This window comes from Tenrec ecaudatus, chromosome 10 (assembly GCF_050624435.1).
Source record: "Tenrec ecaudatus isolate mTenEca1 chromosome 10, mTenEca1.hap1, whole genome shotgun sequence".
In the NCBI taxonomy this organism is placed as follows: Eukaryota; Metazoa; Chordata; class Mammalia; order Afrosoricida; family Tenrecidae; genus Tenrec; species Tenrec ecaudatus.
In genome coordinates, this window is record NC_134539.1 from 60,863,352 (window position 1) to 60,880,636 (window position 17,285).

A 17,285-nucleotide genomic window follows, 5' to 3' on the forward strand; every position below is an offset into this window, starting at 1 on the left:
AAAACGCTGCCAGTCTGTGTCATCTGCACAACGGGTTGTGGATCGAACATTCGTGATCCATAGTTTTCACTGGCAGATTTTTGGAATTAGGTTGCCTTTCCAGTCGCCCTTAGGCAGGAAACTGCTGAAAACCTGGTTCAGGAACACAGCCACAAGCAACTTTTTACTGAAGGATAGGGACTGCAATCTTACCTAAGTCTCTGAAGACGGCAAGAACCCCTTAGCTATTAACAAGCACTCAAACATTTGCCCAATGTTAGGATATCTGAACCAATTCTCAAAAGCAAATGTTCTCTACTCTAGCAGTCAAAGTGTTCTGAGGGCAGAAGTTGATCCTTTTACCAGTAACTTCTGGTTAACCCAGGTCTTTTGAAGACAATCCCAGCAGGCTTGACAAACACGCTTTAAAGAATAGGTATGAAGGTGGTGTTGCAGATTCAAATTCACACAATTGGAAAAGCAAGAGGAGAGAGAAAACAAACCACTGACACCTGAACATTAATTATCACACTTTTATTAAGGAAGCTTCCCCATAATAAGTGAAGAGGTAGTTCATAGTATGTCTAACATACAACAGATTTAGAGCAGCTATTCATGAGCTGAAATAAGATGTTCTGGGTTGGTTATTTAGGACAACATTTTATAAGCAGTGACTCTAGCCACCTCCACTAATAGATTTAATAAAGAAACAAAACAAATTATAACCACACTTGATTTACCTCACAGCCACTTCAGTTTGGAGTATGCTTTAAAATTAAATAATAAATAAATAATTGTGGCATATTTTTATATTTTTTAAGCAAACTCATAGTGAGCAGCCTCTCCTTTTTAGTTTTCCTGGGAATCCATAAAATATGAATGCTAAATGACTAAAGTTTTAAACATTATCTTGGACAGGAATCTATTTGCATGTCATCTTCTATAAAACATATTGGTATCAGTAACTTAGCCTTCTGTAATACAATCTAAGAAACATATATAAACAAAGGAGAAATATTAGGTCCCACTAAAATTAAGAAAATGTCGCACAGAAACAATATCTCCCAGGTCAAGAAATGGAGGAAACTGTAAATCACTGCAGTGATTTGTAAAAGTTAGAATGAAAAGTTTTAACGAAACACACCTATCAAATGCTGATTTTAAGTGGCCAAAAGAAAACAAGGCAGTTGTATCATTTCTAGTGTAAAATCAAATGTTGCGCCACTAAGACCACATGAGACTGTACGCTCCAGGAGGGCAGGAACGGTGACAATCTTACCTTCATATTGCCTAGAACAGCACCTGGCAACAGTAGGAGGCTAATAAATACTTCCTGAAGGACTAACTTAACCCAGAAAACATCTCCAGCCAAAGAGACCAGTCTTATTTGAACCCATGTTTGTTGGTCTCCAAACAAGTTTAACAACAAAAAAGAAACAACAGACCAGGACATAAATGTATGCAAAAGCATCACTCCAATTGAAAATTTATCTGCAATAAGATGTTCAGAGAAAATACAAAATGTTGCTTGCTGTGTTAGTGCCTCTTTGTTGCATAGAATGGGTACTCTTTGGCTGGACCATATGAAAACCAGAATGCTAGAAAGCATTGTTAGATGATATAATGCATGACGTAGAGGGAAAATGTATTTATATATTGGTCTGATCACTCAACTGTATTCTTATTTTAAATCTTTGAACAAATGTGAGAAATTATACCAAAAATAAAATTGACATGCAAATGCTTGAAATTATAACTAATTTCTCCCAACTATTCAAGTTAAGCTTGATATTTTGTTTTCCCTATGTATGCTCTGATAGCTCAAAAATAAAAAGAGAAAAGTCTGATGCAAACAAAATAACACTGTTTACGGACAAAATCAGTTTCACATTTGGATCATACTCATTAGTTGAACTCATCAATAATGAATGCCCTTTCCATCCCTAACCGAGACTCAGCAAAATCAGACACTTGACTAGGAAGGGTGTAGTACTCATTATATCAGAAAACAATCAGCTAATAGAAATCCCTCTGTGTTATATTTTTGACAAAGTCTCAGAAAGCCAACAGGTACACACAAAGGGCAAAACACAAAGCTGAGACTTTTCCTGTTGGTGTGTAATTCTTGATCATGTACTTGATCTTTTTAAGGCTGAGGATAGTAGGAATAAGTAGAGACACTGGCTCATATTTAATCTTGTTATCTTCCTGGGTCAACATTGGTTGGCCATGCCACCTCTGTGGACATTGATGTCCCAACATAAAATGAAAAAGATGGGAGTAAATAATCAAGATTCTTAAAAAAATAAAAGATTCTCTAAGGACTCTAGCACTCTTAAGTCTAACCTGTGGGTCAGAAAAAAGTAACACTCAAACTTGTATTTCTAAAATAAATACAACATGCAGAAGATGAATTGTGTATTAGTGATCTAGCAGAAGTGGAAAGGTAGAACTGTACACCTTCAAGTAGAAAATCTAAATGTAAAAAAACTGATTGACCGTCAACTTTTCCCACCCTTTTTAGAAATTAAGGTACACTATAAAATGAGATTCTTGTAGTACACTTGACAAACGTTGATTGACTACAGCTTTCCCATTCCCCTGGTCATCTGGTTGATTCTAACACATGAGCCTATAGGACAGAATGGAACCGTGCCATAAGGGTCCGAGGCTGTAACCTTTACAGAAGCAGACAATATTTCCCCGTTGCATCAGCTGGTGGCTTTGAACCACAGCCATTTCATTTAGCAGCTGAACACTTCACCATTGCACCAGCAGGGCTCCTTGAAACAAAATTCAGATACTCCTAAATAGGCCCTTTTTAGAGAGACCATTATATGTCAGTACATTTTAAGTACCCCTGACTTCCAAAGCATCAACAAGTAAATTACATAATTTAAAATATCTGGGACGTATACTAGGAAAACCTCCCATTTCAATGCTGTTTTGCATTGACTGGAATTTTCTGCTTTGCTGATTATGCTCCTTGTGATGATGCTTAACTAGTTGTCTGCAAGTGTGGCTGAGAAAATGGTACTCTTGGTTTACATGCACAAAGACATGAGGCTGGGGGTCATAATACTGTTGAAAAGTACAGGACAAATCATACCACTTTACAACCAACTCTAAAGCAAGTACAAATAGTGGGAAGCACATTCATTCACTGATAAGACATAATTGGATTATGAATAGGCAACCATAAGTTCTCCCACATAATCATTTCAGGTCAATAGCAGTACCAACTTATACATCAGACTACTGTCTGCCAAAGAAAAACATCATTCACTTCTTTTAGCATCCCCTCCTTCAGTGGAGAGGAGCTATTGCGATTAATTTGTTGGTACCTTCAGAATGCTCCAAGTGAAAAGCCTAAAATACTGTCAGTCTGCAACACAAGTCATTGGTAGGTAGACAAATGGAATACTTGGGAAAGGAAAACAGACATCACAGGATAGATAACCAGTAGAAAATGGGAGCAGGCAAATGGATGGCAAGACCACTCCATGTGGAAAGCTGCCTGGTTGATTAGTGCCTTGATTTAGCTCCCCACAACCTGAACAGTGCTTTGGAGAAGTCAAACTACTGAAGTCACTCCTACAAAGACTCAAGCCTATTGCCCCATTCTCAGTCAATTCTTGAGAGCATGAAGCCTCTATTCAATTTACACAAGTACTATCATTTCTTAGGTTCAGGACAGCTTGGGCCAGTTTACCTGCATCCAGGACCTGTGTTGCATCAGGCTGTGGCTGACACCCTTTAGAATCTGTGACTGTTGTACATGCAAACGAATCAAAGTCCACTGTGAGATCTTGCACATTTCTTTCATTGGCATTATCAAAGCTGTTTTTGCCATGCAGCTGTTTAAGGTGCTTCCTCAAAACTGGCTTATGTGCAAAGACCATGTCACAATAGTTACACTTATGGGGCTTATCTCCACTGTGAAGGTTAAGATGATCTTGTAAGGAACACTTCTGAGAAAAGGTTTTCCCACAGATCTTACACTGGAAAGGTTTAATGCCGGCATGTACACGCATGTGTCGATGAAGGTTGCCTTTCTGAGTGAAAGTCTTGCCGCAGAGTAGACACATAAAGAGTTTGTGCATTTTTAAGTGGTTGGCGTAGTTCTCCAGGTGACGAAACACCCTGGTACACTTTGGACATTGGTGATGCCACTGGAGCCCTTTGTCTACGCCTCGGACATTAGGCCCAAAGACATCTTTTGAGGCCATGATGATGTTCTCACTGCCTGCATAAGAGAGCGCATAATTGTGAAGATGGTTTTGCTCTATTTCACTCACTCTGTTTTCCACAGTTGAATTTATCAGGGAATGCTGGGGCTCTGATGAATGTAAAGCAGTGGGTTCAGAAGAAATGAACTGGTTTTGGTCTTTTTTATTTCTAACCTCTGATACGTCCCCAATAGATTCTACCTTAACAATCTGAATATCACTGTCCTCCATATCCATACTGTCTTCAGATGGATGAATACAAGGTGGGTCCTGCTTTGGGGAGCCTCTGGCATCTCCCTGCTGCTCTTTTGACTGGGGAGAAGCGCTCTGCTGTTCACCTCCCTCTTTACTAGTCCTTGGTGGTTTTGGCTTTATGAACTTCCACAGGGCCTGCGTGCACCGCTCTACAATGTGGCTCATCTGAAGAAAACTCGCAGCAGTCAAGTAATTTACCAGTTCCATCTCAGGGAATTCCAGCACACCACTATAACAGGATAATAGCAATTGTCTCCCCACTTCGGAACTCTGTAATATGGAGATTTTCACCTCTCGGGAATCATTCAGTAAAAACTGGTCTCTTAAGAAGGGGGAACCTGCAGCAAACACAATTTTATGTCCCTGTACCTCAATATCATCTATGAGAACTGTAACATCACAAAATTTATTCTCTTCTCTTAATTTGTTCATTTTTTGTAACATTGAATCTCCATAATTTTCAAACTTGAAGTGAAGGAGATCTGATCTTTCAGACATTTTGGCAGACCTAAAGAACAGAAATGTAAAAAGGTTGAATTTAAGAAAATTCAAACAATTAAGAAACCTGGACACACCTTCCAAAAACCCAGCCTGTGCTGTCATATCTGCTTGTCTGTATGCAAATGAGTGTTCTTGAAAGCGACTGTAACAGCTTTCAAAGAGGGCAAAACACTTCTGACGAAAAGCAAGTGTCAATTACACCCAAGAAACTTGGCATTCATTGAACTTTTTAAGATACTTGATAAAAGAACAGTGCTTGAGCCCATTCAAATCGCCCCCCACTTCTTAAATCAGAATTCTATAAGGTTTCAAAAACAACCCAGAACGTAGCAAAACAAATACACATGAAGGAACTATTTCCTTTTGCAGGAAACAGGGCACTTGTTTCTTCTAAGGAAAAACACCTTTTCTTTGCTTTGTGTTTTTAAAACGGTGACCGTATCATTTTCCTGGGCAAACCCCTCTTCTATTTATACTGATGTGAAATTTTCAAACAAGTACTCTGTGATCAAATGAGATTCCCATACCTAAAGGCATAAACGTTTGATCACTTCAGGGGTAATGTTCTTTATTTTGTAACTTCAAGGAAAATCTAAACTTTTAAGAGACATTTATTGGTTCAGAAAGAAAAATACTTGGTAAAGAAAAATCAAGCGAGCCACTTGGTGAGAATTTGAATACCAGCATGGTGGAGCTAATCAATTCCTATTATATTTTGTTCTTTCTTCTGTTACATCCTTATGCATCATTACTCATCATCGGGACTACTAGACCCTGTTATTAAGTATTTTCTAGGCTAACTTCCCTTTCCTGTGACCCAACTTTACACCATCACCAGTCATCTTTCAAAAACACAAATCTTATTGTATCTTCCTTCCCTTTGCTTCCTGGATAAAAAGTAATTTCTTACATGTGAAGTGATTAAGTAAACCTTGTAATAATTAAGGCAAACAATGACATAGCCCATTAAGCCCAGAGAAGGTGTGTCTTGGCCAAAACTCTGTATATTACTTCCCTTATATAGCAATTCCTTTGGAGACAGTCCCCATGTTCTGATTCCACACTCTCCAAATGATTTTCTGATCATAACTTGACTTCCCATGTGTCTCCCTAAAGAGAAGGATAATTAGCCATGCCAACATCATAATTCCAGGCCACCATAAAAATAATAAAATAAACTGAAACTCTATTCACTCGTCTTTTGAGAGATCAATAGTTGTATCTGGTTTATTCTTAAGCAATAGGTCTATAATATCAGTACATTAACAAGTTCATCATCAGCAGTTCCTTAGTTATGAGAAAGATGAGACAAATAGCTGTTTCTGGTCACATATAGATTTTCAAGCCCAGTTTTTATAATCCTTTTAATTTTTGTAATCTCTAATTCTCTGTTACAAAGACTTATAAAAGACAGAGCCCAGGTCTTATTCCTCAGTGCCTCCGACAAGACAGCGTTCTTGAATCTAGGCCTTGGCACATTTGTTTAGTCTAGAATGTTACCTCTTAGGCAATGCTGACTCATCTACGGTATGCGGCCCTGACTTCTTAGATCAGAGCAGTTCTTGCTAAGAGGCCTATAACACCCTGCATATGCATCATAACACTTGAAACACTTGCATTCAATATTTGTTCAGCTATGAGCCTTCTCATCCAAACTGGAATCTCTGTGACATTAGGAAGAACATTTCTGCCCTAACCACTGTCGTGAAGCTGGGAACCTGCATCTTCAAGGGCAAAATACTTTCTTCCATTTGCTTTAACTTCTATGTTACTATAGCCACAATATTTGTCCCATTACACACCAAACACTCTTCTTTTTAAAATGGTGTGTGTCCTTTCTCTAACATTGTACCAACACACAGCAGGTGCTCAATTTGCATTTGCTGAACCTACAGGATTCGTTTACAGTAGTTAAAAGGGGAAATTGTTAGGAAGTAACTAAGCATTAAAACAAAGCAGTACAGGACTAAGGCCATGAAGTCTTGGGAATAAAACATGGGAATAAGGAGCAAGAAAAAATAACAAACGAAATTTCAAAGGACTTGCTCACTGGCAATAGAGCATGAAACAAAAAGGGGGAGGGAGGCTATGTAAGGGTTGTGTACCTGACAGTTCAACTGAATGTTACTGACACACAGGTAGATTAACAACAACCACAACAAAAACCCTTTCATGGGAGGAGCAGGGAGGGAGGGGTAAAAATGAGGAGCTGATGCCAGGGGTTTAGGTTGAGAGCAAATGTTTTGAGAATGATGAGGGCAATGAATGTACAAAAGTGCTTTACACAATTGATGTATGTATGGATTGTAATAAGAGTTGTATGAGCCCCTAATAATAAAATGATTAAAAAAACCCTTTAATCAAGTATAAGCTTTTCCTCTGTTTGACAGTTTGAATTACACAGAATAATCACAATGCAAACCACATTCGATGAAGGATGCGGAAAAGTAAATGTAGGATCAGAAAAAAAAAAAGACAAACCAATTTTTATCAAGATGATACAAATCAAATAAAAAAGAAATATTTAGCAAATATAGGGCCCCTACTGGTAACTTAAAGCAACCAAGCTGTATTACCACTGGTCAGTTTTAGCAATTTCAAGGAGGCTTCAAAGTTTGTGGATGTGGACAACTGCCCCTCCCCCCAGAAGAATTAACTTTACAAGAAGGCACTGAAGCTGCAGCTAGGGGAGAGGGGCATGTCTGATCAGAGCACACAGGAACAAATGAATGGGGAGGAAAAGAGAGTGGAGCACATCCTGGCCCACCAGGCCTGGAGGATGATATCCCAGCTCTGAACAGCCAATGCACAGAGTGGACGATATGGCAGATCCCATTATGAGACCTGCCGTCCCTCTCTGACCCATGGCCCTATGGGGGACAACACTGGCCTGGTCTGACCCCTCTACACCTAGGCAAAACACTAAAGGCATGTGGCAGAGCAACTGGGGTGGGGGTAAGGAGGAGCAGAGCAGGGAGCTCCGGAGGGAGTGCAAAGGATGGATTCTCGGGCTAGAGCATGGCACCCCTTCGGACTTGACTGGAGGACACGTCGAGGTCAAAAATCAGACCTTGATCTATTTACAGGTGTTTCTTTCTGTTTTAATTTTTAAAAATTAACTAATTTATTCTTCTATGGACCATTGGTTTCTTTTCTGTTGTCATCATTGTGTTCTCTTTTAACGCTTTGTCTTGCTATGCCCTGTGTTTTGGGTGCATATGATCTCTGCTGATCTATCTAGGTAAGATAGGCTGGATGACCAGTCTGGAGGAGAAAACAACAGGACCGATGGTTCTGGGGGGACATGGGAGAGGGGGAGGCAGGGGTAAGTAGGTGGTGTTGACCATCCCAGGGGCAAGGGAGCAACAAGTGATCCAAAATTAGTGGCAAGGAGGGTGTGAGAGGCTAGTAAGGGCAATGTAACCGAGAGAAATTACTGAAACCCAAATGAAGGCTGAGCATGATAGTGGGACAAGAAGAAAGTAAAAAGAAACAGAGGAAAGAACTAGGAGACAAAGGATATTTATAGAGGTCTAAATAGGGGCATGTACATATGTAAATATATTTATATAGGATAGTGGGGAAATAGATCTATGTGTATATATTTATAGGTTTAGTGTTAAGGCAGCAGATGGACATTGGGCTTCCACTCAAGTACTCCCTCAGTGCAAGAATACTTTGTTCTATTAAATTGGCATTCCATGATGCACACCTTCCCTACACGATTGCTGAGGACAAATGTGTGCATAAGCAAATGTGGTGAATAAAGCTGATGATTAAAAAAAAAAAAAGCTGATGGTGCCCGGCTATTAAAAAAAATAGTGTCTGGGGTTTTAAAGGCTTGAAAGTAAACAGGCGGCCATTTAACTCAGAAGCAACAAAGCCCACATGGAAGAAGCACACCAGCCTGTGTGACCACAAGGTGTTGAAGGGATCAGGAACCGATTACAAGGATCTACATAAAACCTCCTCCCTGTGGGATGGGCAACAGAAAAGTAGGTGAAGGGAGATGTCGGACAGTGTAAGATATGAAAAAATAAAAATAATTGATAAATTATCAAGAGTCCATGAGTGAGGGGGGAGTGGGGAGAGAGGGGGAAAAATGAGGAGCTGATATTGAGGGCTCAAGTAGAAAGCAAATGTTTTGAAAATGATGATGGCAACAAATGTACAAATGTGCTTGACACTATGTATGTATGAATTGTGATGAGTTGTATGAGCTCCCAATGATTTTAAATTAAGATTATAATAATTATAACTTTGAAGCAACCAAGTTCTCAATAGAAAATAAATGTCTAGAAAATGATGGCAACATATGTACAAATGTGCTTGATACAAGTTATGTATTGGTTGTTACAAGAGCTGTAAGAGCTCCCAATAAAATGTTTCAAACAAAAACCCCCAAAAAATAAAACTTTGTGGGCAAATGGAATTAAAAGGTAATGAAAATTTCCCAGGAAATCATGGAAGCCCCCAGTAGAGTAGCCTAACATATTCATTCAGGAAATGATGAATATTCCAATTTATATTATGATGTTATAATAAAAATAATTCTTTCAATAGCCAAATAAGTGACTTTTTTTGTTGTTGGAGATTTTAGTTGGTCCTGAATGCATTAAAGCTTAGCTATGTTAAAGTCAATACATTTTTTTTCTCCACATCCAAAAATGAGTGTAAACAGCTTCCACCATTGACAGGACGGTAGAACTGCTGAGGTGGGGTTCCTTCAGAGCCATCAGTTCTCCAGAAATTTTCCAAATATTAAGCCATAGAGCAGCACCCCAGGAAACTACTTACTCTGACCAGCTGGAGTCTGAAAAGTGTGAGGAAATGTAATTATTTTAGGAAGTTTCCCTAATATGTCAGTCCATTCTATTGCTTCAGTTTGATAAGCTCTTGTTTACAGGCCACACAGTTTATCCCTTAATTGTTTCCTGTCATTTGTTTCCATGATGAGCTACAGTTTGGGCTCAAAATCACCAGCTGCTCTACAAGGGAAAGAAGAGGCTTTCTATTCCAGGAAGATTTTGCTGTCTCAGAAACCCAGAGGAGCAGTTCTCCTCTCCTATACGGTCACGATGAGTCAGAATTGATTTGATAGACAGTGAGTTAACAGGCTGTTAGATACATGAAAGCAAGGAGCAGTTGCTACATCTGCAGAATGTGTTAAAAAAAAAGAGCAGAAAAATTAATTCTTAGTGTTTCCTGTGAATTATTTCTGAGCAGGGATAGAAATATTCTTATCATCATGGTGTCCTCTTTTGAGTATCTTAAGAAAAATTTCTTTCTGGGATTTAGTTCCAAAATAGTTCTGACAATGTAAACCCACAATTGAAATACTTTTTAAAAAAACTTAAAATATATATAGTGAAAAATAATCATTTTATTTAAAAGTAAGGAGATGAAATCTTTCCTGAGTCCTTGGTATGTGCTAGGAATACTTGTCCAACTTACTTTAAGTTGAAAAGTGTTAAGTGTTAGTTCAAACTTCTACACACTCTGTGTAATGCAAAGACCTATGCTTGAAACAACTTGATTAGCTGCAGTTTCCTCTTATAGATAATGTAACTTGGGTAAATGTTCCCATTATCCTCTTCACATTCAATGTTATGAGCATAGAGCCAAGAAAAGCCATTTAGCTGTACACTTATGATATGTAAACTTTTATGTATTTAAAGCATGCTTCAATAGACGGTTTTCATTAAGGACAAAAAAAGAATGTAGAGCTAAATTTCTGCTAAGCTATACAGTGGTATACTTTATATAGATATGTTTTCTTTTTTTGATATTATTATTTGGTAGCTTTTTATCAGTTGAGTAGTATCCTTTTTTATGTCTTCCCTTTTGTTTGATATTATTATTATTTGGTATCTTTTTATTGTGATCTGGGTAGAAATTTACAGAGCAAATTGGTTTTCCTTTCAACAATTCAAGCACATTCTGATTCATGATCTTCATTGGTGGCAAACCCACATTGGAATAGCACCCTTGCATTTCCCCTGTGTGTTTCCCATTTCCACTGCTCTGCTTTCCCACCTCTTCCTGCCTTCTGAGCTTCATCCCTAGGGAAATCTACCCTATTGATCTCATACGGCTGATTGTTCTAACAGGTGTACATCTTCTGGCGGTATATTGTTCACCTTATAGGACTGTCCATTGTTCAGCTTGAAGCTGAGCCATAGGGATATCTTAAGTTTCAGGTCTGAAGAAGGGTGACTAAGGGCCACTGGGGGTGGGGGTGGGGTTTCAATTAGTATCTGTCAGACCAGTCTGACCTGTCTTTATTTTGGCCACTCACAAATTTTGTTTTGTTCTGTGTTTTGCTCCTATTCTATCTAGGACCTTCTACTGTGACCCCTATCAGCAGCTGGAAGAGGTTGCATGGTATTATTTAGCTCTTTTGGTCTTAGGGCTGGAATGCTAAGATTTATGTGGATTAATCTTTTGGATTAATTCTTTTCAAGTGTCTTTGATATTCTTCATTCTTTGCTTCAGACAGGGAGAGACCAACAGTTGGACCTCAGACAGCCCCTCACAAGCGTTGAGGACCCCAGTCACTAGTTATCGAAGTACAACTGTAGATCATTGTATGCATGATACTATGCCCATTGACTTTTGTGTGTCCTAATCCTGTGGTCCCGAGCCCAGTTTTCTTCTTAAACAAAAGCATTATTTAACAAAGAAAATCAGAAATACAACTTAAAGCTAAATTGGTTACAAGTCGAGAAAGCTTGAACTGTGAACCTTCAATGGCTATTAGTCATTTTCCTAACTGCACTTTATGCTTTCTTTTCCTCTTATTGTATCTTATGCTTACTTTTGTATTTATATTTGTAGACTGAAACTGAATACCATGTTCAGATAAAACAGAATAAGAATTATGAACATACCTGACTTTAGAATCCCCAACTGTAGGTAATAATTATTCCTAATAGTCATACACATCACTCACATAATTCTAGATTATAGCATAATTTTGAGTAATTGAAAGAAAAAAACTCAAAGAATTGATCAAGTTAAACAGATTTGGTCACCACATTCTGTTCAGTCTGTCCTTGAAATTCCCAAATTCTCTTTTTTTGTTCTTACTGTCATGTCCATGACTTAGGTCCACAGCATCTATTGTCTGGGTCACTGGACCAAAACCAAAGACCAGTGCTACGAAGCTTACTCCTATTCACAGTGACCCTATCAGGCAGAGTAGAACTCCTATTTGATTCCTGAGGCTGTAAATCTTATCAGGGACTGATAGTCTCATTTTTCTCCACATAGCAAGGTGGAGCAGGAAGCGGAGTGAGGAAGTTTTAACTGCTGGTGTTTAATACTGGGCCACCAGGGTTCCTTGGGCTACTGCAAGAGCATATTAATCCTCCTGTTTCCCTCTTCACAAGCCCTAGTTACACTATCCAGCCACTTTGATAGATCTAATTTTACCACTGCCTATTTCTTTGTTACACAGAAATATACAATTCCTTTTGAAAATTCACATTATTTTTAGATTATTGTTTCACCATTTACAATCAATCTTCAAAGGCTCAAGCTATCAAGGGCTGCTTCAATTTGTCCTCAAAAGAAATTTGGAGGGCTGCTGCAGACAAGAAAGGAATATGTGGCCAGTTGTGTTTTTCTGACTAAGGAAAACAAAACAGGTCACAGGGCTGAGCCACAGTACAGAGGCTCTGTCTTATAACATGCTACAAGACCTGGGACCAGTCGCCTTATCTCTACACCTACATTATTAAAGTCTCTTCAGGCTCCTAGGTCCTAACGGCCTTACTCAAAGAGACAAATGGTAGCACTCTGGGATAAACACTGGACTGCTAAATTCAAAATGGACAGTTCAAATCCACCAGATGCCCCAAGAGACAAAGATGAGGCTCTCTGCTACTGTAAAGATTTACAGTCTCAGAAACACTGTGGTGCAATTTTACTCTGTAAATAGAGTTGCTATGAGTTGGAATTAAGTTGATAACAGTGGATATGAATTATGGAAAACTAAGTAAGTTAATGTGTATAAAGAGCTTAGCAAAATTTATAAGGGCTACAAGCATTTGTTATGTAAACAAAGTATCAATCTTCTTTGTGAAACTTTTCAAGTGTACTTATGTCTATTTTCTTTGAACACTAAGCCAGTTGAGGTCCCTATTATTTCCTATACCATCAATCTCATCACTCTACTTAAATTTCTTTTTAAAAACTCAATAGTTACTTCTTAATAATAAAATGTAATTTTGTCCTGTTCTTTCATTCACCAAATGCTCTGCATTAATTGACCCAATAGAACTTTCCTTGAAATTCTCTTCTCCGAATTCTGAGATTTCTGAACTCTGTACTCTTGTTTCATCTCCTTTTTCTATCTCTACTACTATCTTGATTATACTGCTAGCTCCTCATCTTCTATTTCATCAACACAACTACTTAGCCCCCCAAAATAATTTCCCCCTTTCTCAATACTCTCTTCTTGATGTAATTTAATCAAAAGGCTTCCACCTCTATGCTGATGACTTAAACCTTTAACTCTAGCCACAACATTTAGGTGGAGCTCCAAATTTGTATTTCCAACCCTATGCTGGACAGCTCCATGTGGATATTCCATTAAATCTCTAAATCTTAGTGTCTAAAAAGTAAAATTTTAATCTACAGTAAGCTGATAGTTTTTATTTCTGATAATGACCTCACTCTTCCTCAAATGTAAGGAGCCCTGGTGGAGTAGTGGTTATGCAATGGGCTGCTAACCAAAAGATCAGCAGTTCAGAACCACCAGTTGCTCCCTGAGAGAAAGACTAAGCTTTCTACTCCTATTATGGTTTCAGAAACCCCTTGGGGCCATTGTATTCTGTCGTATGGGATTGCTATGGGTGTGAACTTGATGGTAGTGAGTTTGGTTTAGCTTGGTTTTTGGAGTCCTTCAAATGGTGGATCTTAAAATTCTTGATATCAGCTCCCATACCTGTCATAACTCCATCTTAAGCCTTCACTATTTCTCATCAGGCAGATTTCATCACTCTGTCAAAAGAATCTCTAATAGGAGTCCCCAGACTTTAACAAAAGGATCCAGACTTGGTTAATGAATCCTCCCCCCTTAAGATGCCATCCAATATAAAATGGCTTTGTACAGGGCAAATCGGACCATATAATCAGTCTTTTACTTAAAATTCTTCAAAAACTACTTTAGAATTAAGCTGTTCACTCTAGGGACTTAAGTCCATTTTCCCAGACTCTCATTCCAACTAAGACAGTGCCCATTGCCCTTTCACTCACATATTGTGTTCCGTAATTAATTCCTGGAATTATGACTTTTCTTTCGGCTGAAAAGCTCTTTTCCACATTATCCTCTCTAAGAATAAGGTGTTTGATGTCTTATGTCACTTTCTCTTTGAAGCCTTCTCCAACCATTGCCCTAGGAGTTCATATGTACTTAATATTAACTAATTGATACTTATAACCTATGAACGCTTGTCTATACCTGCCTCCCAAAACTGGCTTTGAAAACTGGAAAGCTATTTTTAAAAGGAATTCCAGTGCCAGGAATAGGTAACAAAAATTCCCAGCAAAAGGGTAGAACTTAAGTCAGCATTCCTACTGGTTCTCACGGTTGGCCCCGGGCCTTAGCCGGTTCTTCTAGGGGATCCTTTTTTCCAGGACCTCAGCTCTGGTACCTTTTACAAGACACCGGAATAAGGTGTCCATGCTGACTCCCCACTCCAGACTCTAGGAAGGGAAAGGGGCGGGGCGCCGCGTGGGCTGGGCCAAGGGTTCCTTAACTCCCCCGGGGCCTAGACCAGCCCCTCTGTCCCCTTTCTTGTGCGGGTCCTGGCCAATCAGGGTCCCAAGGGAGGTCCATCCTGAGTGATCCCGCACCCCCGCCCGGCGCTCCGTCCACCTCCGCACTTACAGACCCCGGGAAAGGCCGCCGTCAGGATCCGGCACCGCTAGGAGCTCCGGCCCCTCGGGGCTCCGGGAAGGGGGAGGGGCAGGGAACCCGAGCCAAAGGGGGACCCAACGGAACCGGAAGGGCAGCCCTCGCCGGACAAAGACAACTTCCAGGTCCCATGGTCGTCTCCGCCAATCGGAATGCGCGGAGGGCGACGGGTTCCCCGGGAGCTACTCGCCGCGCCGTGGGCGGAGCACGCGCCGAGCGCTGGGCGCCCCGGGGCTCCCGGGCAGGTGTCTCCGCTAGCTGGCACTGGGTGCGGCGGTTCCACGGCGGCGGGGCTCCGTGCTGGCGTGCTCTGCCAGCTGCCCCGGGCCCCGTTCTCAGCGGCTACCCTAGAGCTGGGCCTCTGCGTCTACTGACTGCGTGGGTCTCAAGGGCGCCTTCGCGCTTATGCCTCGGTAAGTCCCTCCCGTCTGGGGGTGTGGACTCACCGTGATGGGGGCCCGGAACGCTGAAGGCGTAGTGACTCCCTTTGCTTTTGGGATTTGGTGTTTCCCAGCGATTCTGCCTCAGTGGTCTCTCTCCTCCGTGTGCACTCTTTGGCAGCCCGTGTCTTCGATTTTCTTCTACGTGCTGACCACGAATTTCTCTCCCACCCAGACAGCTCTCCTGAGCTCCAGATCCAGCTGCCTAGAAGACATCTTCAAATGGTTGTCCTGTTATTAATGTGTCTCAATTATCTCAAGTTCATCCCCAAACCTGATCTTGTGTTGGTGAATGTCGTCTTCTATGTCGTCTCCGGGACCAGGAAAATTGAGTCTTGCTCTAGGGACATATTCCTTCTTTTTCTCCTCAGTCCAATTGCTCACTGACAATTTCCTTTTAAAAAACCCTCAAATCTTGTTTACTCTTTCTCTTTGTATCTCCCTAGTTTAAACCTTCCTGTGTTTGGTGGCATCCAAACTATTTCTATCTGCCCTGTATTGCCTCATCCACTGTTATAATGGACATTAAAAAAAAAAAAGCAAGCAAAAACCAAAAACGCTTATCTGATGTTGTCACGCTAGGGTACCCTCTTTCTATAGTTGGAAAGTAATTTTCCTTATTTTAGCCGGAAAGATCTTCCCGTTCTGACTCTGACAACTCCATATTCCACCTCCATACATATTTGCTATATATTCTGAAGTACAAAGTCGTTTACCGTAAATGAGTGGAGCATATTTGGAAACCAAAATTGAAAATGTGTAAGACATTAAGATGGTTTCAGTAAATACTGAAATGGGTTGTATAAAGTCTATACTAGAAATGGAGTGCACGATAAAAACAACTCCTTTGTCATCACTAGTCCTGTGGTGACCATTAACATCACAAGCGATGTGTTAACTTGATGCTATGGATCGCATCTAATGCAACTAGGAGTTTAGCAGCATCTCAGATGGGTGGTGTGTTAGGATGTGTGTCAACCCAAAACGTTGACTTGAGTCCATTGAGTCTTATGAAATTTTCAGTTCTGGGAAAAATAGAGTCCAGAGAAACTCAATGATCTCTTGGTCATTGAGATAGGAAAATTTTCCCTGAAAGCAGCCTGCCTCATCGATAAATCAGTGTCTTTTAATTTTCCCTCTGAAGTACTAGATTTAAAAAGACTTAAGGGAACATAGAAATCACATGGAATGTGTAATCCTGGGCTGGTTACTGATTGAGAAAGCCAGATGTAAATATGTTTGGGTAGACAAAACTTGAATATAGTTAGGTATTTGAAAGCCAAAATCAAACTCACTGCCATGAAGTCTATTTAACTCAGACACTATAGGACAGAGTAAAACTGCCTCCTAGGGTGTTCTGAATCTAAATTTTTAGGAGAGCAGAAAGCCTCATCTTTCTCCTGTGGAGTGACTAGTGGAGTTGAACTGCTAACCTTGCTAGTAGCAGCTCAACAAGTAACCAACGCACTGTGTCTCCAGTGTTTTTTGGTTAGGCATTAGATGAGAAGAAAACATGACATGGTGCTGATTTAAGTGCTGATTTGGATTATATTCCTAATCAATATGGTCCAAAGGATATATTTGGATTGACAATTTTTAAATATGATCTAGAAACCAGAAGAGAGGAAAATTCACTGAAATGAAAAGGTAGCTATTGTAGATGGAAAAATGCAGATTACTAAACTATATGATCTCATGTTGGAAAAATACACTCACACAGCAGGTATACACTGAAGTATTAGCAGTTAGGATCTCTGGGTAGTAGGAATGTGCTTTCATTTACTGGTCTGTATTTTCTATTTTTAAATAAGGTATGTATACTGATTCTTCAATAAAATTTCTATTTACAAAAAAGTTAAGATTGACAGATTTGACATATATGAATATATATGAATATGTGAGTATATATGAATGTATATATGAATAAAGAAATACACAAAAGAATATAAACTATTAAAA

The 17,285-nt window shown here is 39.8% G+C and overlaps 2 protein-coding genes across 3 annotated transcripts in view; one reads left to right on the plus strand and one right to left on the minus strand.

Annotated features, from left to right (window-relative positions):
* Positions 1–513: 513 nt before the first annotated feature.
* ZBTB26 (zinc finger and BTB domain containing 26) lies at positions 514–14,968 on the minus strand. 2 transcript variants are annotated; one of them, XM_075560461.1, is made up of 2 exons: positions 14,860–14,968; positions 514–6,074 (listed from the first exon to the last, which is right to left on the minus strand). In XM_075560461.1, the coding sequence occupies exon 2, from the start codon at positions 5,064–5,066 to the stop codon at positions 3,636–3,638; it is 1,431 nt and encodes a 476-aa protein (XP_075416576.1). In that variant the 5' UTR covers positions 5,067–6,074; positions 14,860–14,968; the 3' UTR covers positions 514–3,635. The 2 variants fall into 2 exon arrangements, with proteins under 2 accessions (XP_075416576.1, XP_075416577.1); XM_075560462.1 differs by having other exon boundaries at positions 14,864–14,952.
* Positions 14,969–15,096: 128 nt separating this feature from the next.
* The window catches only part of RABGAP1 (RAB GTPase activating protein 1), a 166,449-nt gene continuing 164,260 nt past the window's right edge, over positions 15,097–17,285 (plus strand). Inside the window, exon 1 of the mRNA XM_075560458.1 lies at positions 15,097–15,299. The gene's annotated coding sequence lies outside the window, so the exon portion shown is untranslated. The remainder of the gene's footprint in view (positions 15,300–17,285) is intronic.